The sequence below is a fragment of the Rhineura floridana genome, chromosome 8 (assembly GCF_030035675.1).
Source record: "Rhineura floridana isolate rRhiFlo1 chromosome 8, rRhiFlo1.hap2, whole genome shotgun sequence".
Taxonomy (NCBI): Eukaryota; Metazoa; Chordata; class Lepidosauria; order Squamata; family Rhineuridae; genus Rhineura; species Rhineura floridana.
Window position 1 is genome coordinate 96,467,427 of NC_084487.1, and position 27,686 is coordinate 96,495,112.

The 27,686-nt window shown below is 42.9% G+C and overlaps 1 protein-coding gene across 1 annotated transcript in view; it reads right to left on the bottom strand.

Moving 5' to 3' along the window:
- The window catches only part of GRM8 (glutamate metabotropic receptor 8), a 687,390-nt gene that overhangs the window by 50,531 nt on the left and 609,173 nt on the right, over nucleotides 1-27,686 (bottom strand). The window contains exon 8 of the mRNA XM_061640177.1: nucleotides 26,590-27,525. Coding sequence (XP_061496161.1) covers nucleotides 26,590-27,525 — 936 coding nt within the window. The remainder of the gene's footprint in view (nucleotides 1-26,589; nucleotides 27,526-27,686) is intronic.

Genomic DNA, 27,686 nt, shown 5'->3' on the forward strand with positions numbered 1-27,686 from the left:
ATGGCCACAGCTGTCTTATCAGCTGAAGCTGGTAAAAGGCACTCCTAGCCACTGAGGTCACCTGGGCCTCTAGCGACAAAGATGGATCCAGGAGCACCCCAGACTACGGACCTGCACTTTCAGAGGAAATACGACCCCATCCAAAGAAGGCAACTGATCAATTATCCGAACTTGGGAACCACAAACCCACAGTGCCTCCATCTTGCTAGGATTTAGAGTCAGTTTATTGAACCTCATCCAACCCACCACCGAGTCCAGGCAGCGGTCCAGGGCTTGCACACCCTCTCCCGATTCAGATGTTGCAGAGAAATAGAGCTGGGTATCATCAGCCCCAAATCTCCTGAAGACCACTCCCAAGGGCTTTTTCAGGAGCGGTTGGATTACCGCTTCTTTCAGGGTAGCTGGAACCACTCCCTCCTGCAACAATGTGTTGACCACACCCTGGATCCACTCAGTCAAACCCCTCTACAAGCACTAATAAGCCAAGAAGGGCAAGGGTCAAGAGGAGACGTTGCTGGCCGCATTGTCACAAGCACCTTGTCCATATCATCAGTCCACATCAACTGAAACTGATCCCAAGACGTTGCAGCAGACATTGCACTGGACCCCTCCAGATCTACACATCTAGTAGATGTGGATGGGGCAACAAGGTTGTTATGGAGGCGAGCGATTTTACCCTCAAAGTGCCTCGCAAACAATTCACAGTGGGCCTCTGAAGGGTCTAAAACTCAATATGGAAAAGCTCTAGTGGACGGCTACTTGAGGACGACAGTGGCAGACAAGTGGGCTTTCTTCACTGCCCTCACCACCACACAGTGATGTTATACTTGTGCTGTAGCTGTCATCCAGCATGTTTCATTGCCCTTAGCTCACTGGTATATCAAGGTGCAAACCAGCCTCCACAATGCCAGAGAGGGCACTCAGGGGCAAATATGTCAAGAGGCTGACACACCTCGCTGATCCACAGTGTGACAAGGGCTTCAACAGGGTCACCTGCTCTATCTACAGGGAACTCCCCCAGGACATTCAGGAATCCAGTGGATTCCATTATTCAGAAGAGTCCATTAGAGTTGGAGTCCAACAACATCTGGAGGGTGCCATATTTGCTATCCCTGGTATAAGCATTATTTATTTATGTGTTTGTTTAAAAAAGTATTTATGTACCACCATCTCATAAAATATCAGGGCAGTGTACAATAATATGTATACTATTACAACATAAAACACCATTAAAACAGTACAAATGTTAATATACATGTATTTTTATTCTGCTAAAAGCATTGTTTATGTTATCTGTTTACATGCTGGCTACTTTAGGAAACATGGAGGTATATACGTGAATATTATATTTATAATATTATACATATTTAATATTATACACAAAATATGTGAGAATTGTTTATATTTTTAGTGGTACTGGGGGGGTTACATATTGTTAAGGTAAGGATTCAGATAGGAATTAGAAAAAATCCATGCATCAACATCAAGATTTTCAGAAAATGCTATCCCTAATTTATGGCCCCATCTCTAGACGTTTAAAACACTTTTGTAACTCTTTAAACAGATTCCCCCAAAGAATTGTGGGAACTGTAGTTTGTTAAGGGTGCTGAGAGTTGTGAGGACACCACTATTACCCTCACAGAGCTAAAATTCCCAGAGTGGTTGAACAATCAATCCCTCTTCCCAGGGAACTCTGGGAACTGTAGCTCTGTGAGGGAAATAGGTGTCTCTTATCAACTCTCAGCACCCTTAAAAACTACAGTTCCCAGGATTCTTTGGGTTCAAGCCATGACTGTTTAAAGTTATATAATACTAGTTTTAGTGTATCGTGCAGATGGGGCCTTAGTCAGTGAAAGAAGAGTTATAATCCCCGGTTAAATACGGAAAAGTTAACGAGATAAATAATCTTATAGATAGGGGTACAAACCTCGGGGGATCAATTGGAAGGGGGATGGGATTCCTGTGGCTTTTAATAACTGTTCAAAACAGAGAAATATCAACAGGAGCAACTTGCCTTTGCATAATGAAACACGTTTGACCAATTCCCTCTTCCACACATTTATTAAAGATGCAACAGCCCTGTCCACCTTCGCATCTGGTCATCATGGTATGGTCCCAGAATAAAAAATGCCTAATGATTAACTTGACCCATCGTTTTCAGCCAAAGCTAACTTTAGCTGGAACGGAGCTACCAAATGTCTAGATGCTACAGCTTTGCTGCTGCTGTTATACTGTCGATGCCACCAACTTTTAAAAGTTAAAAGAAGGGAGAAGGCAAGACATCCACTGTCACCGTGGTAAGCTCCCTCCCTTTCTCCTGAAACTTGTGTGGTTTGAACCAGAGCCCCTGAAACTGCACCAAAACGGTTATCCCAGGTTTGCAAACTGTGAATGGAGCAGCTAATTGGAGGTGGGGTTGTTTTGGTCCACCCTTAAATTTTGAAAAAGAACCCCACTTAACTCTGGGATAATATGCATGTATTAGTTTAAAAGTGCCACTAGTTGGTCAACCTGTAAGCTTGGTATAACTATAACTATGTAGAGAATGAGTGTGTGTGTGTGTGTCCAGGTCTCTCTTCAGATATTGTAACTAATATGGAAAGAATGGGGGTGTTGCCAAGATGTGGACCATTGTTCTGGACAGGGATAGTTTGGTAATTGTGATTCATGTGTCTATAATCTCATGATTAGGCTACTGTAAGGTGCCCCCATATCGGTCTTCATATCTTCAGACCACATACAGATCTGAAATCTGAAACTGATGCAGAATGATGCAGCCAGGTTGTAGTGTGGAGCACCTGGCTGTGCACATATTACACCTGTGCTGAGGGAACCGCACCAGCTACTGATCAGTTACTGGGCCATATTCAAGGCCCAGTAACATATAATTTTTTTTATTTATTTATAGAATTTATTAGTCGCCCATCTGGCTGGCTGTCCAGCCACTCTGGGCGACGTACAACATAGGCATATAATACCTAGACACTGAAAATCTAAAAACAATGAAGATAAAATCTAGCCCACCCCAAAAGCCTGCCTGAAGAGCCAGGTCTTCAAGGCCCGGCGGAAACTCATTATAGAAGGGGCATGGCGGAGATCATTTGGGAGGGGGTTCCACAGGGTGGGGGCCACAATTGAAAAAGCTCCAAACAACTTGGGACTAGGTTATTTGAAAGGCTGCCTGCTCCTGTATAGACTTGTAAGATCACATAGATCAATTGGGGAAATTATACTTGTGGCGCTGCAGCCTACAGAATATCATAGAGCGGTGACCTAAAAGAAGGAATGTCCTTCTATTGCCCCTTGTAGTAAGCAATGCCCTTCCCTCTGCCATATGTGAAACAGCAGCCACCAGTTGGTTCAGAAGCCATGTAAAGACCTATCTTTTTTTTAACTAGGCTTTTTCTGACCCATAAGACTGGACCCTGTTTTATGTGCTTGAATCCCCTGAATTCCTGATTTATTTGTTTTAAATGCTCTTATGCTGCTAAGATTGGTTTTACCTTGATTTTTTTTTTAATGATATTCTTTGTTTTTATATTGTAAAGAGATTTTAAAGATATTAAGTGGTTTATAAGTGCTTTTCAGTACATAAATAAAAAAAGGAATGAATAAAGGAAAAGGGGAGGCTGGGGAGAAAATGCACACACTTATCCCACCCCAACCCTCAGCCATCTCATAATATTAAGGAACGTTCAACCCCACACCCAAGAAACTCGAAAGCATGCTACAAATGAGGAAGAAAAATGGAAGTCTCGTTTTCAGAACTTTCAGGAAATTGGGGAACTTGTATTTACAAGTGTTTTAGGGCACATTGTCTGATTTACTAATCTAGAAACAGTTACGCAAGCATCAGCTCTGCAGGCCACTAAGCGATCAATGGATAATAGTTTGGACACCAATGAGACACTAATAAATCATTTAAATATGTGTCCAAAATCATCTATATAATATCTTATTAAAAATATTGTGTGTCTCTCTCTCACTCTCTCCCCCCCCATTATAGTACAAATATCAGAGTAGTCAGAGTAGTGCAGAAAAATACTGATGTCTTCCTGCCTTAATAACTTACCTGATTAAAAATTATTCCTTAGTTTCTGAATGGTGGAAAACTTAAGTATCTTTGTGAGTCCCTTTTCTCTTATATAAACTGAAATGCCTCCTTTCTTTTGAAAAACGGGAAACAAGTATTCATCTGTTCACTCAAAACAGAGCTGTGTTATGCACTAATATAATAAATGATATCTTTATTATCTGTTGAATGAACATGATTCATCTACCTGTCAAAACTTGCAAAATGGGTAATGCAAGGAAATTAAGGAAGTTCTTTTTGGTGAATAGGGATGTACTCTAGACAGCCACCTATCCTCAGCCGATTCTAGTGCAGCCTACCATCGTGACTTAATTTTGCCCAGACTTCCATAAAACATCTGTTTTAATCATGCAGCCCATTTCATTCTTTAGGTGACAACTGGTGACATCATGATATTAAGAAAAATCTCTATTTCAAGAAGACCCCCAAGTTGTAATGCCTTGACTTGTAAAATGCAGAGTCAAAGATTGTATTTGACACAATGTTTTCTTCAGAAATGTTCAGGTTTTACTTACAGCAGCCTTTGTGACATTTATCTGTGTGCTGGGGATATGGTATTTATGACATGGGGGCTCAACCTCCCTTTCCCCCGATCAGATGATTACATAGTAGTTTTGAATTGATTGAACTGGGTTCCTTTTCTTCTAGAAATAGCTGTAGCAAATGACAGCATAGTCATGACGTGACATTAGAAGGAAATGGAAAGCAGTTGAACAATGTTCAGCAGTGTGATTGCTCTTTATTGGTCTGACACTTACTGCTGCTGCTGAAGGTTGCTCATTAAACAAACCCACATATCTTATTAATGAATGCTCTTTCATTGTGTCCCATCACCAGAAGCTACCATAAATGGAGATGGTGCAGAAAAAGAAACGGAAAATGGATAGCTTCCTACTCTAATATTTGCATGGGACTGAATGGCCAAGTAACAACAGCAGCTAGTACTGATGATGATGTTGATTATGATATTTACATAGTGCTTTCATCTAAATCCAGTAAAAAATGTATAGGCCATCTAAGAAGGATGGACAAAGAGAGCAGGAGAGTATAGCTGATAAGAGAATCAAAAAGGAGAGGAGTCAAATTAAGATTAAAATGGCTGCTTTAAAAGATATGCTTTCAGAAGTTGTTTGAACAAAAGGAGAAAAGGATTTGTATCAATTCTTGGCAGAAAATTATTCCATAGAAAAGGAACTTCAGGAGAAAATAAGCGGAGATGAGTACCTAAGGATGCATGGCCTTACGTTTATGAAAGGAAAACTAGACTGAAGAAGGGGAGTGGGAGTGCACAGAGAGAAAAAGATAATCTATAAAGAGATTGTAGGACACATGCATAAGCTCATTTCTGCACTGCTATTCTTGACAAGTCTATTGTGTATTATGATTGACAAGGGAATTGACCTGCCTGGCTCTGAATCTCTTAGCTAAGCAACCCCTCCAACCCGGGAATCCAGCACAAGATTGCATCACCTTCCATTAATCTGATAGGTCAATATGCCCAGGCTCTAAATGATGACCATTGTCCTCCACTGTAATTCAGCAGGGCCATAACTGATCTTTGCTGTTGTTTATGGGAAGGTGGCCAGATCCATATAACCCTCCCCCGCAGACATTAGACAAAAGTCCCTTTGAGAATGCCAACCAGAGGATTAAAATAGTTTTTCAAAATCTGAGGAGATGTTTTAGACAATAACCCCCATCATCTCTGACCATTGCCAGGTTGGCTAGGGTTGGTAGGAGTTGTAATCCAAGGCATCTGGAGGATTGTTTGGAGAAAGCTATATTTGACCTTATGTCGACTGTAAGTTTCACTGAAATCATAGGACACTTTCAAGAAATATTTATTTATTTATTATTTGTTTTATATTCTTCCCTTTCTCCCAGTAGGAGCCCAGGGAGGCAAAAAAAGCACTAAAAACACTCTATTATAAAAACATACTTTAAAATATATTACATCCTTGAAAACATATTAAAACATAGCATCTTTAAAAACATCTTTAAAAAAGCTTTAAAAACATTTTTTTAAAAAAAGAAAAGGTTTAAAAATATATTAAAAAGCAATTCCAACACAGACACAGACTGGGAGAAGGTCTCTACTTAAAAGGCTTGTTGAAAGAGGAAGGTTTTCAGTAGGCACCAAAAAGATAACAGAGATGGTGCCTGTCTAATATTTAAAACGGTAAAGGTGTCCCCGCACTTGTAGTGTGAGTCGTTTCCGACTGTTGGGGTGATGTCTTGCGACATTTACTAGGCAGACCGTATATATGGGGTGGGAGTGCCAGTTCCTTTCCCGGCCTTTCTTTACCCCCCAGCATATGCCGGGTACTCATTTTACCGACCACGGATGGATGGAAGGCTGAGTAGACCTCGACCCCTTTTACCGGAGATTCAACTTCCTCCTGTTGGAATAGAACTCCGGCCGTGAGCAGAGCTTTGGCTGCATTACTGCCGCTTACCACTCTGCGCCACGGAGGATCTAATATTTAAGGGGAGGAAATTTCAAAGGGTAGGTGCCCCTAAACTAAAGATCTGCTTCCTATGTTGTGTGAAACGGACCTGATAAGATGGTAACTGCAGGATGCCTTCACCTGCAGAGCATAGTGATCAACTGGGTATATAAGGGGTAAGACAGTCTTTCAGATATCCTGGCCTCAAGCTGCATAGGGCTTTGTATACCAAAACAACAACCTTGAACTTAGCCTGGCACCTATCCTGCCCCAGTGAGAAGTTTGCTGCCGCATTTTGCACTAGCTGCAGGTTCCAGACCAACCTCAAGGGCAGCCCCACATAGAGCACATTATAGTAATCCAGCCTGGAGGTTACCAGTCCATGGACAACAGTGGTCAGGCTATCCTGGCCCAGAAATGGCCCCAGCTCTCTTATCAGCCGAAGCTGGTGAAAGGCACTCCTAGCTACTGAGGTCACCTGGGCCTCCAGTGACAAAGATGGATCCAGCAGCACCCCCAGACAACAGACCTGCTCTTTCAGAGGGAGTACAACCCCATCCAAAACAGGCAACTGACCAATTATGCAAACTCAGGAACCACCTACCCACAGCATCTCCATCTTGCTAGGATTTAGAGTCAGTTTACTGGCCCTCGTCCACCCCACCGAGTCCAGGCAGCAGTCCAGGACTTGCATGCCCTCTCACAATTCAGATGTTACAGAGAAATAGAGCTGGTTATCATCAGAATATTGCTGTCACCTCGCCCCAAATTTCCTGATGACAGCTCCCAAGGGCTTCATATGGATGTTAAACAACATGGGGGACAAACCCTGCGGCACCCCACAGCACAACTGCCTCAGTGCTATTCTCTGAAAATGACCCTGAAAAAGGATTGGAACCACTGTAAAACAGTGCCTCCAATACCCATCTCACCATGTTGGCCCAGACCTGCTCTTTCAGAGGGAGTATGACCCCATCCACAACAGGCAACTGACCAATTATCTGAACTCAGAAAGCACCAACCCACAGCACCTCCATCTTTTTGACTCTCATCCAGTACACCACTGACTCCAGGCACCAATCCAAGGTTTGCACGGCATCTCCTGATACAGATGTAACAAAGAAATAGAGCTGTGTATTGTCAGCATACTGCTGACACCTTGCCCCAAATCTTCTGATGACTGCTTCATATAGATGTTAAACATCATGGGAGACAGGGGCTTCATATAGATGTTAAGCAGCATGAGGGACAAGATGGTAACCTGTGACACCTACAGCACATCAGCCAGGGGGCTGAAAGACAATTACCCAATGCTATTCTCTGAAAATGACCCTGGAGGTAGGATCAGTACTACTGTAAAACAGTGCCTCCAATACCCATCTCACCAAATCGGCTCAGAAGGATACTGGTATCAAAAGCTGCTGAGAGATCAAGTGAGAATAACAGGGTCACACTCCTTCTAATAAAGGTCATCCATCAGGGCAACCAATGCCAATTCAGTCCCATAACTAGTACTGAACCCAGACTGGAATGGGTCGAGATAATCTGCTTCATCCAAGAGTACTTGCAGTTGCTGTGCCACAATCCTGTCAATCACCTTCCCTAAAAAGAGGGTATTTGCGACTGGGCAGTAGTTGTCACAAACCAATGGGCCCAGGGTGGGCTTATTCAGGAGCAGTCAGATCACCGCCTCTTTCAGGGCAGCTGGAACCACTCTCTCCCACAACAATGTGTTGACTACACCCTGGATCCACTCAGTCAACTCCCCCCAGCAAGCTTTAATAAGCCAAGAAGGGCAAGGGTCAAGAGGACATGATGTTGGCTGCATTGTCGCAAGCACCTTGTCCACATAATCAGGCCGCATCAACTGAAACTGAACCCAAGAAGTTGCAACAGATGTTGCACTGGACACCTGGGACTACAGTAGATGTGGATGGGGCATCAAGATTGCTATGGAGGTGAGCAACTTTACCCTCAAAGTGCCCTTTAAACAATACACAGTGGGCCTCCAAACAGTCTAAAAATCCATTTCCTGGATTTGATGTCAACAGACTCCTAGACATGTGCAGGATTGCACTGTAAGAACCCTGACAATATGGAAAAGCTGCACTGGATGACTACTTGAGGATGCGATGGTGGCAGAGACCTCTTTGCCGCCCTCACTGCTACACAGTAGGCACAGTTATGATGCTTTACTTGTGCCTGATCAGCCTCACAGTATGTCTTTCACCACTTGCGCTCTAGCCGTCACCCAGCCTGTTTCATTGCTTAGTTAACTGGTGTACCAAGGTGCACACCAGGCTCCACAATGCTGGAGAGGGTGCTCAGGGGCAACCATGTTAAGAACCCAAAGCGCCTCACTGTTCTACAGTATGACAAAGGCTTCAACAGGGTCACCTGCTCTATCTACAGGGAACTCCCCCAGGGCATTCAGGATTCCAGTGAATTAGTCTCTGGGGGCAGACCATCTTAATCTGTCCACCACCACTGTAGGGGAGGATTGGAGCCGTACGTCTAAACTTCAGCAGGAACTATTCTGACCATGACAATGGAGTGACATCCACCCCCCTATCTCCAGACCACCCCTTCCTCCATCTGGAGCAAAAACCAAGGGTGTGCCCTGCCCTATGCGTCAGGCATGAATGTTAAAATCACCTAGCACTATTGTTCTCGGCTCCTCCAATACCATAATTTACTGTCTCCTTGGCCCAACACCAGGTGCAGGCCCTCACAGCCAGCTCCAAGACAGAGTAGTTTCCTGGTGACAGAGATGGCAGTTCTGTAAACCACTCCTCCTCCCCCATCCCTGCAGCCTGTGCTAGTGTTGCACTGAGTATCCAGTTGGGCAAAACTGGGTCAGAGCAACTCCTACCAGCTCACCCACCCCGGTCTCAGTAATGCACACCAAATCAGCACCTTCATTCATGATCAAATCATGGATGAGTGTGGTCTTACAATATACCAATCTGGCATTTAACAACAGCACAAACAGGCCAGTGGGCACAGCAGATGAGCAATGAGGAACCCATCCATGGAGTGGGAGTGAGGAACAAGGCATTAATAGCTTTGCCCTTGTCTTCTATGGTAGCTCACCACTTCCCCATGGCTATAACTCCCTCTACCCATGATCACTGAATTTGGGGTGGCATCACCCATGTTCTGCCTTACTAAGACTTCTCCTGATATGGACACAAGAGCCCACCAACAAAACCTACCTGAACCAGTTATCCCAGTATGCCTCTGAGAGAATTGGAAACAGTCAGACCCACTCAATATCTTTCACACAGGGCACATCTTCCCCCCCTTCTCACACCTAGGGAGGGCCAGCCTTCTGCCAGTTGCAGACTCTTACTCTGAAGGCATCTGAAAACTTTATCCTATCATTCAATTCACTGCACAGGCTCTCACCCTGCGCAGGAACTACACACGCACCATATGCCCTCCTCACTTCCAATCTCCTCTAGATTGGTTTTTTTAAAATAAAAGAGGCTAGTGCCCTCACCCTCAGGACTCCCTTGGGGTTGCCCCTTCAGTGGCGACACCACTGACAGCAGACCTGCCACCCAAGGGCAGCCAGGCTTTTATGCCCTCTGATCCAGCAAGGAGCTAATGCAAGAGGCTGCAAGATTGACTGCAGCCTCTCTCTGGAGTCAGGTTATACATACATAAAACCTCGTGATTTTATCTGTCTCATTTGGGGATAGGGAAAAGTGTTAATTAGTATCCTTTGGTATGTAGAAGGATGGTGATGAGTAACAGCATTTCCAATAATAGTAAAGAATAAAATGTACAGTTGTATTCCATCCTTTCTTTCATGGATGCAAATTCTGTCCTGATCTTCCCTTTCATTTATTGCAAGATTTCTTCTAAAAAGTATAGGCAAATAATATAGAGATTGTACAAGGAAATGTAAACATGTCTTGGGGACTCTTCATCTAATTTCTTTTGTCACTTCCTTATCAGGCATAAATAGGTGTACAAATTCCAATTAACATATTTTATGATGTGTTAACATCATATAACATGTTTCTTTAGAAGTTTTATATTCATGCAGGGAACTAAAGTAGCCTTGCAAGGAGGAATCATTATAAAGGATGCTATTGCCAGGTACCTTACAAAACAAGCAAGGTATGTAAAACTAAATAACATTAAATATTGGCAATGTGGCCTCCCAAAAGGAGATTTCTTTATGAGAGTGTAGATACATAATTATATTTCTGGAAGTAATCTTTTTTTTAGACATGGCAAATAACATGTCTCAATCCCACTTGATTCTCTTTGTGCTAGTGAGACATTTAAATTACAGTGTGAATTTGAAGAAACTGTAACACTATAAGTAGAGTTGGGATCCACTAGCTGGGCCTGATCCACTTACATTCTGTTGAAATGGAATGAAATTCCATTTCAACTTGCCTTTTTCCGCAAACTTCTGCTGGTTTGATATAGAACCAAAAACCAGAAGTTATGTGTTCCGAACTTGTGAGGGAAAAGAAGGTTGGGACCCCAGGCCTTCCCCTCCCTCCTGTTCCCAGCTTACCACTGGTTCTACTGGGCTCCCTGTGGCTGCACTGGCTGTCCCAAATCCAAATTCCCCCCATCCACCTCTGTGGCATTGGAAAGGGCAGAGAATGCTGTAGCCTGGGCTGGGGAAGTGGATCCCCCTCTGCGAGCAATCATTCTTCTCTGAGTAGGCTGTGGAGAGGCCTGGTGAAGCCATGCTGCATGCAGCTTCTGTCCCATCTTGCGGCTTCTCCCCTATTTAGATCTTCTTCTTCTTTTAGGCGGAAGGAGGTTGATATTAGAGAAATTAACAGGGAATCCTAGAGCATCTCCTTAATGTGAGTGAGACACTCTAGGGTTCCCTGTTAATCTCTGTAGCATTAATGCTTTAATGATATTCAATTTTTTAAAAACCTGGTGTCGGAAAATAAAGCGGAAATCCCATGCCTTCAGGTTCGGTCAGCAAAGAGAACAAATGGGTGGATTTGTAAAAAAAATCCAGTCCCAAGTCCAATTTGGGGGGAATTCTCCTCCATCCCTAATTGTAAGGTGATATTTAAATGTCATAAAGTTGTTCTATTATTTTAAAAAACACACTATGGTTTGTATAGTTAACTGAATAAGAGGGAAAGATTGGCAGTCTACTTCTAAGCAAAGCCTGGAAGATACAAGGTACAGGGTTTTCTTTTGTTTTTGATTTCTTAGTTGGCAGTCTCCCAAGAAAGATGTAGGTAGTTACTAAAGAAGTGACTATGTGTCTTGTGAGGTTTTTTGTTATGAGAGTTGGCAGTAGCTTTTATATGGGTGGATAGAATCCAAAAGATCAAACTGTGCTACATCCCTCGGTGACCATTGCATTTAAACTTATTGGTCCTTAGTTATAGTCCAATGAGACGTGGAATCTTTAAACAGAGCTATGTGACTAATTAGGGGGTTCTGGATGAAGGGGATAAAAGGGCATACACAACCCAAAATATTATGAGACTGAAGAAGACTGTGAGATGATTGTAAGGAGAGTTGATAATCAAAGGGCTGAGGAAGAGACTCAGAAGCTGCTGAAGGCAAGAGTCTGGAGCTCACACTAGGAGCAACCAAAGTAAGTAGCCAAAAGTCAGAGTGGGACTGAGAGCCGAGAGATCCTTCTGTCAGCAGGCACCTGTTCAAGAAAAAGTCAAGACTACAGAGATGAAATCACTGAAGACTGAAGCTGAGATGGTCTGCAAGGAGAGAGAAACTCCAGCAGCAGCCTACCAGAGGAGCAGAAGCCAGATTATCAGTTGTGGCAGTTGTCTCCAAGAAGAGTGAATCCTTGACCAGAAAGAAGACTTTAGGCAAAGCCCTCAGTGAAGCCTGCAAGATAACTGGAGTGAAGAAAACCCAGACCAGTAGAAAGACTTCAGATACAATTATCTGTATAGCGGTGAGGAGAATATAAGGGCTATCAGGTTAGATTAAAGAAGAAAATTTAAGCAACTACTCTACAGAGAAGTCTACAGAGAAACTGATATATCTTAAAGCAAATATCAAACAAAGCATTATCTTACATCCTACCTGGAAATAATCTGACTATATCATATTGTACATAAGTTTTAATAAATGTTTATTTTCACTTTTAAATATGTCTGCTGGTCTGTTTGCCTCATTCCTAAACCCAGCTATCATGTGTGTGTGGGAGGGGAGAGGTAAAGGAATAATTTGAAACTAAATGGTGGCAGTGAGGATATAAAAGGGATAAGGAAAACAGGTACTTTGTAATACCTTAGGTGGACGTGGTGGAGAGCCTACAGGTGATAATATAAAGATGAGATCTTACACCTAAAGATAATAAAAAAGAAAAGAAAAAGTAAAACCAAGGGCTACCATGTAGTAGGGGCAGAACCAGTGGAGATTGGTGGTGCTGATGTCAGTAAGGCAGTGAATCCGCTTCAGGTTTTAGTCTGAACTTTCAAGGCGCTGTCCAAGATGCTGAAACCTGTAGATTCAGCACCTTGGACAGCTCCTTGACAGCCCAGACTAAAACCCCGGGTGTGGTGTAATGGTTAAGGTGCTGGACTATGACCTGGGAGACCAGGGGTCGATTCCCCACACAGCCATGAAGCTCACTGGGTGACCTTGGGCCAGTCACTGCCTCTCAGCCTCAGAAGAAAGCAATGGTAAATCTCTTCTGAATACCACTTACCATGAAAACCCTATTCATAGGATTGCCATAAGTCGGAATCGACTTGAAGGCAGTACATTTACATTATTCATAGGTTCAGCACCTCTTTCAGCTGCTTGAAAGTTGAGACTAAAATCCAGAGGCAATTCACTGCCCCATTGACATCAGAGCCACAAGTCTCCACTGGGCAGAAAACAGTGTGGTAGTACAGCCAATGTGCATCACCACATGAGTGGCAGAGTTAGCAGTGGGATGAGCGGTGTGTCTTCACAGTGAACAAGAGTGTTTAGGAACAAATGTTGAGTTTGTATTATCATCATCATCATCATTGTCATCTTGGAATAACTATCCATATAGCTGGGGGGGGTTAACTTGCCCTCAGATCCTGTTGAACTCCAACTACTATTGTCCTTAACTGTTGTTCATACTGGCTGGGGTTGATTGGAATTGGAAGTCGAACAACATCTGGAGGTCCACCTCCGTTATATGGTATGACAGAAATTTCCAAGCTTACTGAATGCATCTGGTTAAGAAATGCTAGACAACCCATGGTTTATTGGAGGAGGGGAGTCTAGTTACTTTTCAGTAATTTTTGAAGGACCAATAGGAATTTGAATATCTTTGATTGTATTAGTATTTAAATAGTTATGTGTTGGTTGATTTCATTGGTATCACAACAGAATATGAGTAATTATGTATTGCAGTTTATAGGGCTTTTTTCCCCTTCATCTTTTGCCTGTATGATTTGTTTGTTTGTTTTTTGGTTTGGCAGAACATAGCCAACCAGTGTCATATATGCATGAGCACCACTTACTAAATTTTGCTCATTTAAATAAACAATTAACTGGACACATGTTTGAACTCTTCTGGTGAGGGCCACAAAGCTGCGGCAAAACAGATTTTTTTATTTATTGCAGAAGGCTTGAAGAAAATTTGAATTGCAAAATTGTTGAATTAGCATTTTAATTTAGGGGTTGTTTTCTTTCTTTTTAAGTGAAATTCTCAATCTGCTGCATAAATATAACCCATCAGATTGAAAGTAAATCTACATCACTCCAGCATGAGTTACAAAATATTTATTCAATGTGGAAAGATTTATACAGCTTGCCTTATCTCCAAAGGCTCAGGACACATTACCATTTCATAAAGACGTTGGTTGCTCCAAATGTAAAAGGTTAGAGCACACAGTCCACAACTCCTTTTAGTCAAAACTGATGGTCGATCCTTACATTAGTGACAGATAATTTAACACTGCAAAACAACATTTCCAGCCAAAGAAAATAGTGTATTATGGCCTATATCTGAGGCCTTTGCTATGGCAGCACCTACTGGGTAGAACTCCCTCCCATTATACATCAAACAAACACAGTCACTGTTGTCTTTTCAATGCCTATTGAAGACCCTTTTTTCAACATTCCTTTTAAGCAGAGACACTTATTCCAGTCGTAGATGTTTTGGATTAGGATATGTTGATGTTTTTATTGCTGATGTTATTGTTAATCTTTCTGGGATATATAAGGGCAAGTGATTTATGCAGGAAATAAATAAAATTTAATTGCAAAACTGCAACCTTGCAAAGAGGCTATACCTGTAAGAGGTTGACTCCTCATTCATTGCAGGGACACACTTGCTTCTTCTAGCTTCAAGAAATAAGTGTGGCAGCAATCCCCATCAACCTCCACTCATCATTGTTAGGTGTTCCCGCATCTGCAGTTATCCAAAGCACACAATGTTTACTTAATATTTATTAGTGGTGGGCTAAAGAATCCTGAGCAGCTGGATTTTGTAGATTTCAAAGGGATGAGATGAAAATGCCTGAGAAAGGCTATAAGGCAGGATGGTTGGATTTCAGTTCTGTTTGTCTTGCCTTAAACTATGATGTGACAAAAGGTTGCTTTTTTTTTAACCACAAAAAAAAGCCTTGCCTTCACTTCAAGTAGCATCTTGGCTCCTCCAGAGGCATTCTTACATCATGATGTATTATCATTCTCGAGAGCATTCGGGGTGGGGACAGACATGGCTGCTTTCATTGGCCAGTGGGGGAAGTGATATTTACCCCCCCCCCAATGCCTCTGGAAATGATGGTACATCGTGACAAAGTGTCATTCTCAGGGGCATTCAGGTGTGGTGATGAAGATGGCTGCTCCCACTGGCCAATGGGGACAGCCAAGTGTGTCTGCAGGGGAGGGGGCAAGGGGCCCCCTGTCCCTCTGGAATTTTAAATGGAATGGTAGATGGAATGGGATGCTAAGGATCTGTAGCAACAATTCATAGACTTCCCCTCCACCTCCATCTTAGAAATATTTCTATAGACAATCATGGAGGTAGAAATCTTTGAAATTCACTCCGTCACCTAATATCCCCCCTCCACTTTTGTAGGGTACAACTGCTCTAGTGAAATTGGGGTAGGGAATATTTGGCCTAGCTGGAATTATACAGCCATGAGAGTGGCTGTATACTATAGTCAGCATGGATTTTTTGCATTCCTCAATGTTAAACTGAAAATATCCACATACCATTCTGATGCTTCCGATAAGCTCATTTCAAAACAAAACCTTACCAACCTTATAGTCCTGAACTGAGAAACGCTTGCTTAACAACCCTCTACATTTTTATAGCAATACACAAAAACATCAGAGAGTTCAAAGCGTAAAAAGAGGGGGGGGAACCCAGACCCCTTTTGGACTTTTTTTCTGTCAGAGTTCTCATAATTTGTTGAAATTAATTAAAAATCAGCCATGTTCACAGAGTATCTGTAATCATATTACTGACCTTGCCCCATACTCTGACCTTCATCTTCTGCAGTTTAAAAGTTTAAAAAAATGCCTGGCTCATTTTTAATTAATTTAAGAAAGTTTACATTGAAGTCTATTATAGCATCGGGCATGCTCAGTATGAACTGTCAGTGTTCTAAAAACCAGACTCACAGCTGTTTGGCTTGGCTAGTCAGAAGACCAGACCTTTATTTCATTTTAGACAGTCATGGCTTCCCCCAAAGAATCCTGGGAAGTGTAGCTTGTGAAGGGTGCTGAGAAGACTCCTATTCCCGACAGAGTTCCAGTGGCCAGAGTGCTTTAACCGTCAGCTGCTCTGACTGAAGCTCTGTGAGGGAAACAGGGCCTCTCCTAGCAACTCTCAGCACCCTTCACTAACTGTCTAAAGTGAAATAAAGGTTTGTTGTGGATGTGGCCAAGGACAGCTTTGGTTTAAATTTGAGTAGGAGACTACATTGGGGTTGGGGGAAAACACTGAAAAAAAATGATACTGTTCACATTGTTTCCTTTTTGGAAAGGATAGATTCTTCTTCTCTGCCCAGTGTCCACCCATCCAATCTCCTCCCCCTTCCTCCCTCCCCCTCCTGACCTCCCCTCCCCTCCCTGCCCCTCCCCACGTCAGTTTCACCTATCCTAAGGATGATTGCACATGAGTAAATCCCACTGAACTCAGAAAGCATGCAAATGATCAAACCTACACTCCTCCTCCCTCCTATCCCCTCCCTCTTGCCCTTTCCCTCCTCCTTTCTTTGCCCCTTCCTTCCCCTCCCCCATCCCCTTCCAATCCCCTCCTTCCCCCTCCTCCTCCTTCCCCTCCCCTCCCCCCTCCCCCTCCGTGGTCAGTTCTATGTATCCTAAGTATGATTCCATGGGAGTAAATCCCATTGAACTCAATAAGCATGGAAATGATCAAACCTGCCCTTCCCTCCTCCTCCCTCCTATCACCTCCCTTTTGCCCCTTCTCTCCCCTTTACTTCACTCCTCCCCCTTCCAATCCCATCCTTCTCCATCCCCCTCCTTCTGCTTCCCTCTCCTCTCTTTCTCCTTCCCTGTACTCTCCCCTCCCCCTCCCCCATGGTAAGTTTTACCTATCCTAGCCATGATTGCACAGGAGTAAATCCCACTGAACTCAATAAGCTTCCAAATGATCAGAGCTGCCTTCCCCCTCCTTCCCCTCTCCCTTCCTCCTCCTTCCTTCCCTACCCTCTTCCTTCTTCCTCCTCCCCTGCCCAACTCCAGGCCTCCCCCCCATGGTCAGTTTTACCTATTCTAAGCATGACTACACGGGAGTAAATCCCACTGAACTCAATCAGCATGCAAATGATCAATCCATTCTAAGGAAACTTGCACAGGATCCCATTTAATCCTCCCGGATTAAAAAGCAGAGAAATTCACTAATAGGCAAAAAAAATAAAACCTTGTGGTTTACGACCATACCTATAGCCAACATATATTTTTATCAAACTTTAAAAAGCAGGGAAATTGGGCAGCTATTTATTTATTTATTTATTTATTTATTTATTTATTAAATTTATATACCGCCCGACTAGCAATAGCTCTCTGGGCGGTGAACATAAAACAGCATAAAAATACAATAAATAACAAAACAATACTAAAATACAAGCAACAATCCAACACAATAAACATTTTTAAAATTAAATCAGTGTAACTTAAAATGCTTCAGAGAATAGGAAGGTTTTGACCAGGCGCCGGAAGGAGAGCAGAGTCGGCGCCAGGCGTACTTCCTCAGGGAGACTGTTCCATAGTTCGGGGGCCACCACTGAGAAGGCCCTAGATCTTGTCATCACCCTCCGGGCCTCCCTGTGAGTTGGAACCCGGAGGAGGGCCTTCGTAGCAGAACGTAGTGCACGGGCCGGTTCATATCGGAAGAGGCGTTCCGCAAGGTATCGTGGTCCCGCACCGTATAAGGCTTTATAGGTTAATACCAACACTTTGAATCTAGCCCGGAAACATATTGGCAACCAGTGCAAGCTGGCCAGAACAGGTGTTATATGCTCGGACCGCTTGGTCCTTGTCAGCAATCTGGCCGCCGCATTTTGCACTAGTTGTAGCTTCCGAACTGTCTTCAAAGGTAGCCCTACGTAAAGCGCATTACAGTAATCCAAACGTGAGGTTACCAGAGCATGTACCACTGATGTAAGGTCCTCGTTACTCAAATAGGGACGTAGCTGGGCTACCAACCGAAGTTGGTAAAACGCATTCCTAACCACCGAGGCTACTTGAGCCTCAAGTGAGAGGGAAGAGTCTAAAAAGACTCCCAGACTACGAACCCGGTCCTTTAGGGGGAGTGTAACCCCGTCCAGGACAGGGTATATATCCACCATCCGATCAGAGAACCCGTCCACCAACAGCATCTCAGTCTTGTCTGGATTGAGCTTCAGTTTGTTAACTCTCATCCAGTCCATTGTCGAGGCCAGGCAACGGTTCAGCAAATCGACAGCCTCACCTGAAGAAGATGAAAAGGAGAAGTAGAGCTGCGTGTCATCAGCATACTGATGACAACGCACTCCAAAACTCCTGATGACCTCTCCCAACGGCTTCATGTAGATATTAAAAAGCAGGGGGGACAAAACTGACCCCTGCGGGACCCCATATTGGAGAGCCCGCGGTGTCGAGCAATGTTCCCCAAGCACTACCTTCTGGAGACGACCCGCCAAGTAGGAGCGGAACCACTGCCAAGCAGTACCTCCAACTCCCAACTCCGCGAGCCTCTCCAGAAGGATACCATGGTCGATGGTATCAAAAGCCGCTGAGAGATCAAGGAGAATCAACAGAGTTACACTCCCTCTGTCTTTTTCCCGACATAGGTCATCGTACAGGGCGACCAAGGCTGTCTCAGTGCCAAAACCGGGCCTAAAACCCGATTGAAATGGATCTAGATAATCAGTTTCATCCAATAGCGCCTGGAGCTGGCCAGCAACCACCCGTTCCAAGACCTTGCCCAGGAATGGAACATTCGCCACTGGCCTGTAGCTGTTAAAATTGTCTGGGTCCAAGGAAGGCTTTTTCAGGAGTGGTCTCACCACTGCCTCTTTCAGACAGCCCGGGACCACTCCCTCTCGTAAAGAGGCATTTATCACTTCCTTGGCCCAGCTACCTGTTCCATTCCTACTAGTTTTTATCAGCCAGGAGGGGCAAGGATCCAGTACCGAAGTGGTTGCACGTACCTGTCCAAGCACCTTGTCCACGTCCTCGAGTTGAACCAACTGAAGCTCATCCAACAAAACAGGACAAGACTGTGCTCCGGACATCTCACTAGGATCTACTGCTATAACTTGAGAGTCTAGGTCCTGGCGGATACATGAGATCTTATTCTGGAAGTGATCGGCAAACTGATTACAGCGGGCCTCCGATGATTCCACCGTGTCCGGAGGGTTTGAATGGAGAAGCCCCCGGACAACTCGAAAGAGCTCCGCTGGGCGGCAAAGAGATGATTTAATAGTGGCAGCAAAATGATGTTTTTTAGCTGCCTTCACTGCTCCTACATAGAGCTTAGTCGAAGCACTAACCAGCGCATAATTGTATCCGTCGGGAGTTCGTCTCCATTTCCGCTCAAGCCTCCTCCTATCTTGCTTCATCGCTCTCAGCTCCGGAGTATACCATGGAGCTGTATGAGCTCTACACAGGAGAGGGCGTGCAGGAGCGATCGTGTTTACAGCCCGGGTCATCTCCGTATTCCACAGAGCGACCAGGGCTTCAGCAGGAGCGCCAGTCCTATCAGCCGGAAAATCCCCCAGAGCCCTTTGAAAACCTTCAGGATCCATTAGTCTCCGGGGGCGGACCATTTTAATAAGTCCCCCACCCTTGCAGAGGGAAGAGGTTACTGAAAGTCTAAACTTCAGCAAGCAGTGGTCTGTCCATGACAAAGGGAGTGTTGTAAAACTCCCCACATCCAGATCACTTTCCCCATGCTCAGTAGCAAAAACAAGGTCTAGAGTGTGCCCCGATACATGTGTTGGACCACTAACATATTGAGACAGCCCCATGGCTGTCATGGAAGCCATGAAGTCCTGAGCCGCGCCAGACAAAGTGGTCTCGGCATGAATGTTGAAATCCCCCAGTACTATTAGTCTGGGGGACCTCAACAATATATCCGAGACCACTTCCGCCAGCTCAGTTAGGGAAGCCATTGGGCAGCAAGGTGGGCGGTACACCAAAAGGATTCCCAGCCTGTCCCTCTGGCCCAACACAAGGTGCAAACACTCCAGGCCAGTAACTGAATGAACATGGTGCTTGGTGAGTGAGATGGAACTCTTATAGACGACAGCAACCCCACCTCCCCGACCCTCAGATCTACCATGATGCTGAACCAAGTACCCCGGTGGGCAGAGCTGAGAGAGACCAACTCCTCCCTGTTCACCCACCCAGGTCTCGGTTATACATGCCAGATCGGCTGCCTCATCCACAATCAAATCGTGGACGAGGGAGGTTTTATTATATACCGATCTGGCATTTAATAACAGCAACTGGAGATCTGAGAGTTGGCTGATAGGACTACCAACGACCTTGCGGGTGTGGGAAGGACCGGAACAAGGCACAGCCACAACATGTCTGGACCGCGTTCCCCTTACCTGGCACGTCCTTCTCACAGCGCCATACCTTCCTTTGCCCGTCACTACGGCAATTGGGGCCCCCTCAAGTCTCCCCGCCTGATGGATAAAACTCTCTCCGAAGCACATAATACAACTAAAATATACAACAATTAAACGTATGCTATAGTGAATGCACCAGGGGAGCAGGAGACCTGAACTCCTCTCTGAGATATTGGACTGCCCTACAAATTGGTCAAAATGCAAACACCATTTGGGTTGGTCTTTCACAGTCCACTCCACTTCCTGTGTAGCTTGAAAGAATTTGGTAACATGTGCCTCTGAGCATATGGTGAGTGGTGGCAACACCTGCAGTCAGCCCAAATAACAAGACATGTGCTGTGCTGATCTTATTTTAGCAGAGGGAAAGCAACAATATTACAACAGTTGATATAGTTCAGATAGTCACTTTAAATATGTTTGATTTACTTTGCAATTTTAGTGAAGTTTCCTATAACAAATCATTTTCTTTTGCTTCTATTTCTGTGAATATGTGAAGTACAGCAACATTTTGCAACACTAAAAAAAGCTCCAAAAACAATTGTGGAATAATGGCACTGACTGTTCCGCAGAATAGTTTCCAATGGGCATGAGGAGTGTGTCAGTGTACACAAGATAAAACAGTGGGAGGTGAAATTTTTTCTAGCAAAATTCTAGGTGTGCTCCATGTTTTTAATTGACCATGCCCACCTTTCATTAAGTGGAGTAGTTTAAGCATAGCAGGCTGAAATCCTGCATCTTGGGCAGGCCAAGTTTGTTTTTTCCAACAGCTAGAGTCATTGCTTAAGTAGTAACATATTGTAATCAGTCTGATTGTACATCAAACTGCAGCTTCAGATTCAACTGTTAATGCACCCAAAATAGAAATAATAATAATAATAATATTTAATTTGTGTGTCGCCTATCTGGCAGATAGCCACTCTAGGCGACGTACATTAAAATGGGATAAAATACAATAGTATCAAATGCAAATGCAAATGCAAATAGAACATAACCTCCAGTTTTAAACACAAAAGGCTGTCTTCACCATCATATGATACTGACCAATAAAAAGGCTTTGAAATTAATAAAAATAAATTTGACACAGATTTCTAGGATGAATAATGAGAGAAATATAATTTTCTTGGTTAGGTTCTCTGTAGAAACAGTAGTAATGCAGAAAAGAAGCAAAATAAGAACAACACCAACAAACATACAAAAATGTAATTATCCATCTTTGGAGATGGCAGGTGTTGCCATCACTCACCATATGCTCAGAGGCACAGGTTACCAAATTCTTCCAAGCTACACAGGTGGATGGGACTGTGAAAGACTGTGAAAGACCAACCCAAATGGTGTTTGCATTTTGACAAATTTGTAGGGCAGTACAATATCTCAGAGAGGAGGTTAGGTCTCCTGCTCCCCTGGTGAATTCACTATAGCTGCCCAATTTCCCTGCTTTTTAAAGTTTGATAGAATAGCTGTGGGCTATAGGTACGTTCTTAAACTGCAAGGTTTTTTTGCCTGTTAGTGAATATTTACTGTCGCTGTTAGACCACATCATTTAAAAAGTAGCAGCCAAGATAGCAGTGACCACTTGCACATTTAAAGAGAACAGTCATAATCCAGGTAAGCAATCACACAGACACATGAGCTAAACCAGAGGTGGGAAACCTTTTTAGACCAGGGTCTGCATTCCTTTATGGGCAACTTCTTGGGGGCCGCAGAGAAGTGGTGGGTTCACCATGAGGTAAAAAGTTGGTGGGGCAATGGATGCACCTATTACCTTTATACAGTAAGCTATCTTCTAGACAGACATAAGTGAACGGTTTCTACATACCGCCATCCACACCTCTCTATCCTCCATCCAAGCACATAAAAGTCACTATCACAGTTATAGACACATTACAGCCAAGCCCAAGTCTTTCATGAGAGAGCAGAGCAAGGCTTATGAGGGGTGTGGCCTTGGAAGAATTTCAAGGGCCAGGCAGAGAGACCTGAAGGGCCACTTTCAGACTCTGGCCTTGTAGTGTCCCAGCCCTGCCCTAAACAGCATGTATTGAGAATGGAATTTTTCCCTCAAAAGAAACACAAAGAAAATGGTCTTTATTCTATCCCAACTACCCTGACACAGCAGAGGCATTTTTTAAAATTTCTTGGTGCCACGGCGATTTGAAAGCACCCTTATCCCCTTGCTAGCAGGCACATAATCCTGCTCTTTTGTAGATGGTGACAGAGGGGTGAATGGCGGAAAAATATCCACACATAAAAATCACAACATATGTAAATAAAAAGACAGCATAGAAATAAATGGAATGTGTGTCTGAGACCTCCTTTGGCCACAATACATTTCCTTGGCTTTTGTTTGTATCCCTGGGGCTTGCACAATAGCTGTTTCCACTGGTCTGTAACCTTTGCCAGCAAAATTCCTCTGGATCAAACAGAAGCAAGTGGATGAACGTTCATCAGCCCTGCAGTGATGAACATGTATGCATAAACACATCTGCCTTTATAGTTGTCTGTGGACTTATAGTCTGAAAGTGTTTCCCTTTAGCTGTCTCAGTTTTAACTGCCAAAATTCCTCTTCCGCACCTAAAACACACGGCTACCTTTAAAGCTCGGTTGTTTATAAAAGATGCATGCCTTTCACTTTACATAAAAGAGTGCATATAGCGGAAAATCGTTCATCCTTGTTTCGTGGCAACCAGAGTAAGCATGACTTGCTTAGCCTCTTTTACACGGTTCAAAGGTACAGAGGCTATACCCATCTGTAGCAGTGGGGCAAAGATCATGCTGATGACTGCTCCTTTCCTTAGAGGGCTTTATACCAGAATCAGCAGCTGCTGTGCTTCAGCACTCAAACCCTCTGTAGTTGTTGTTTTTTTACACTAAGTGTCTTATCTAACTTCTAAGACCATGAAAGTTGTTTGCAGCATAACTGATCAGTACCAGGTTCTTTGATTCTTTTTATGAAACATATTTTGGGTATATATGTATGTGCATATATATTATTTATTATTATTTATTACATTTGTATATCGCCTGATAGCTGAAGCTCTCTGGGCGGTTTACAACAATTAAAAACATTAAAAACAAATATACAAATTGAAAAACATTTTTTTTTAAAAAACAACACCAATTTATATATAGCTGCAGCACTAGGGAGACTGAAGAAGACCTGCCCTGGGATTGAGTATCTGAGCATCTGGGTGGTTGCTGCTTGCTCCTCTGAGTTTCTGTCTCTTGAGAGAACTGAAGTCCCTGGTAAGTGCTGCAAGGACTGGGACTCCCTGCCTGACCCTGGCTCCAAAGAGAGACTGCAGTTAATCTAGCAGCCTCTTGCATCAGCTCCTGGATGGGTTAGGAGGCATAAAAGCCCAGCTGTCCTTAGCTGGCTGCTCCCCTTAGTCTTGAATGCGCCACAAGTTGGTTGCTGGATTTTCTGCAACAGACTAACATAGCTACCCCTCTGGAAATTGTGCTAAATTGAACTCTTGCCCTAGCCCATCTGCCTGTTTCTGTCTTCTCCTTTCTGCAGTTCTGTCAGCCAAAACATCAAATCAAGTCCATATGCTACTCGAGTGGCACTCTTTTGAACTATTTTAAACTATTTTCAGTTATTCTGTGTTGTATGCTAATTGTTCATTGAATTGTTTATTTTTAATTTACTGACATGTGACTATGTTTTTTGATATAGTTATATTGATAGAAATATTACTTTTTAACGTTTTTATTGTTGTGTACTACTTTGCTCAACACTGTTGCTGGAAAAGTAGCATACAAGATGAAATCAAATTTTAAAAAATCAAATGACTGTTTTGCTGTGGCTCTGATACATCTCCTGTAACATGATGTTCCATATGATGCACACTTTTCACAAGATTTTGCTCTCAGATACAGAAGCGGCTGATACTGCACATCATATGTCCCCTGTGCTACAGAGGCCCAACCAGCCTCAAACAGAAGTCAGACATTTAGGGTTGCCAGTCCTACACTGTGGAATACTCTTCCAGCAAAGATTTAACAGGCATCCTTACTTTTGACTTTCAGGTGTCTCCTGTGCCAACAGGCCTCTGCAGCTGTTTAAAATGTAGTAGCCAGTAATTTTAACGATTGTTTCATATTGCTTTTATTTTATGTTGCTGTACACCACCCTAATGTTTTGCGAGAGGGCAGTATATAAATACTTTCATAATTAATTAATATTTCCTCAATGAGAAAGCCTTCCTCACACTGAAAGTAAGTTTATTACAGTTATGGCTTGTAATTCAAGTTCTGATCCTCTGAACACAGCAAAACTTGATCATAGGATTGGTATCTATTGTATAAATTTCTCACATTGGGTATTGGGCAGGAAGATTCCTACCTCTTAAGTCCTGTGCAGTGGAGGTAACGTTAGCAGTCACTGTATTTTATTTCACTGGCATGTTAGTTATGGAAGAAGCTGCATCTGCAGCTGTTAAATACAACTGCCAAACACTCAGGACTCCTGTCCAATCCTACCAGTATATTCCATGAAGAGTTTGCACTGAAACCAGTAATCTCTGCTCAAACAACGTCAATAAATTTACTTCTCCAAAGGTACATTGTGTACATTTGAGCAGATCACTTGCATGAGCTAAATATACTCAAGAGTTGGGAATCAAACCTATGAACTAGGGTCAGAGCTCTGACATCACTGTTTATTCTGCTGGTGATAATCCTTTTGTCAAAATGTTTGTCATTTCAGTTGCAGGTTTTTTTTGTTCCTTGTTGTGGATGGAAATTGTTTGAAATATTTAAAAAACCACAACGAAACACTGATTCATTGTTATGATATCACACTGTTGCCTCCCCGCCCAGTCTGTAATGTACTTCTGCTATTTCTCACCATTTAAAAAATAACCAACAGTGCTGAGTATCCATTTTCAAAAGCAAAGGTTCTATGAAGATATACCTAAGCTGTACTATGAGATGAGACAAACACTGTTAAAATTGAAAGAATCAGGAAAAACCTAGAGCATGCTCTTGATAAACTTGCTGAACAAAAGACATGCCAATCTGAGTCAAACAGATACAAAGAGAAATTATTCAAGCAGAAAATGCAGGGACTTGGGGTCATCCAATGAAGCTGAATAGCTTTAGGTTCAGAGGAAACAAAAAGAAAATTTGTCACACAATGCATAATTGAATTCATTACCAGAAGATATAGAGGTGTCACTAATTTTGATGTTTTTAAAAAAATGTTTTGGTAATTTCCTGCAGAATGGATCTATCAGTGGATTTCAGTCATCATCGCTAAATGCTATACCTCTCCATATCTATGCATGTCAATAGTGAATCAACATATTATATATTTTTTGTATGTTAGCAGCTGATGAAGGCGGAAGCTGAAACGTTTTGTTAATATAATAAAAACCTCTGTTTGGTTAATCACAATTACGTTTATATATATTTTAGGTGATTAACGGAATCCTTATAGGGATCCAGAACAAGCTTGAGTGAAGTTCTATTTGTTGCTTTCAAAACTGTCTTTTATATATATATATTTAATGGAATCTGAATTGTAACAATTTTCTACTTCCACTATTGCAGGAAAGGACTGGTTTCTTAACAAGGTGAGCCAGGTTGTCTCTTTTTAAGAACTTTATATAAATATTCAGAATGTGGATAATTCCCAGTTTTTTTTAAAAAAGAACCTTTTTGCCATCCATTGGTAAAAGTAAAATACTTTGATTCTAATCAATTATTTTTCCAAACTTAGAAATTCATAAGTGTTTCACATGAGAAAGTGATGCAAGGAGGAAATATGGTAATTTGGTAACATTGACAATAATGACATTTTATGATCAAATTACAATGAAGTCTCTCTTGAAGCATATTGTTTCTAAAGATATTCTAGTCAAAATATATTTGAGATCTAAATTTAGAACAGTCTATGCTACCCAAGTAACTTTTGAATTCAATCTGTATCATAACTTATTTATGACTCAACATAAACATAACAACTTAACAAAAAATTAGATAAAAACAGGTTACTGTCACTCACCTTTTCCGCTGACTGTGCTGTTCCAAAAAAGATTGGAATAAAAGCTAACCAAATGATACAGGTGGTATACATAGTAAATCCAATTGGCTTTGCTTCATTGAAAGTCTCTGGAACGCCTCTTGTTTTGATAGCATACACAGTGCATGTTACCATTAAGAGAATACTGTATCCAAGAGAACAAATGAGAGATAGATCAGAGATGTCACATTTGAGAACCCCTCGGGCATTTTCAGGATCCAGAGTCCTCTGCTCACCATAGTCCACTATGATATGTGGAGGATCGATAGTAAACCAGATGAAGACTCCAAGAAGCTGCATGGAGATGAGGCTGAAGGTGATGACCAGCTGGGAAGCTGGACTGATGAATTTTGGAGCAGTGACAGATTTTTTCCCTTGCTCAAATATTCGATGGATTCGGTTTGTTTTGGTGAGCAAGGCTGCATAACTGAAGCACATGCCGAGCCCTAAAAAGATCCGCCGCAAAGAGCAGATGCCAGTGTCTGGACTTGCAATCATTAAAAATGTGATGGAGTAACAGAGAAAAATCCCAGTCAAGAGAACGTAGCTGAGTTCACGCCCAGAGGCCCGGACAATTGGTGTGTCGTTGTGGCGAACAAACGTCACGATGACAAAGGTGGTTGCAATGATCCCGAGTATTGCTATGAAGACAGGCACAACAGCCCATGGGGAATGCCACTCCAGCTTTATGATGGGGATAAGCTGGCAGTCTGTGCGGTTGACATTTGGCCTCTTATCAAATGGACACATTTCACAAGTGACCTCATCCACTTGGTAGTGGTAGCCTTCACATCGCTCACAATGCCAACAGCAAGGCACTCCCTTTACCATTTTCTTCCTTTCCCCAGGCTTGCACGGTAAACTACAGACTGATGTGGGATGAGTTCGCTCTCTGTTATCCCACTGCATGTCTTCTACCTGTAGTTATATATATGAAGGAGGAAAAATTAATGAGCCTTTCATTTTCTCCCATTTATAATATCCTAATCCTGTTCACAGGTTTGTCATAAATCACCTTTGGGCTGACAGTACAAATGCAGTTTACCTTGATAAGAAACCCGTTTTTCTCTTATATTGAC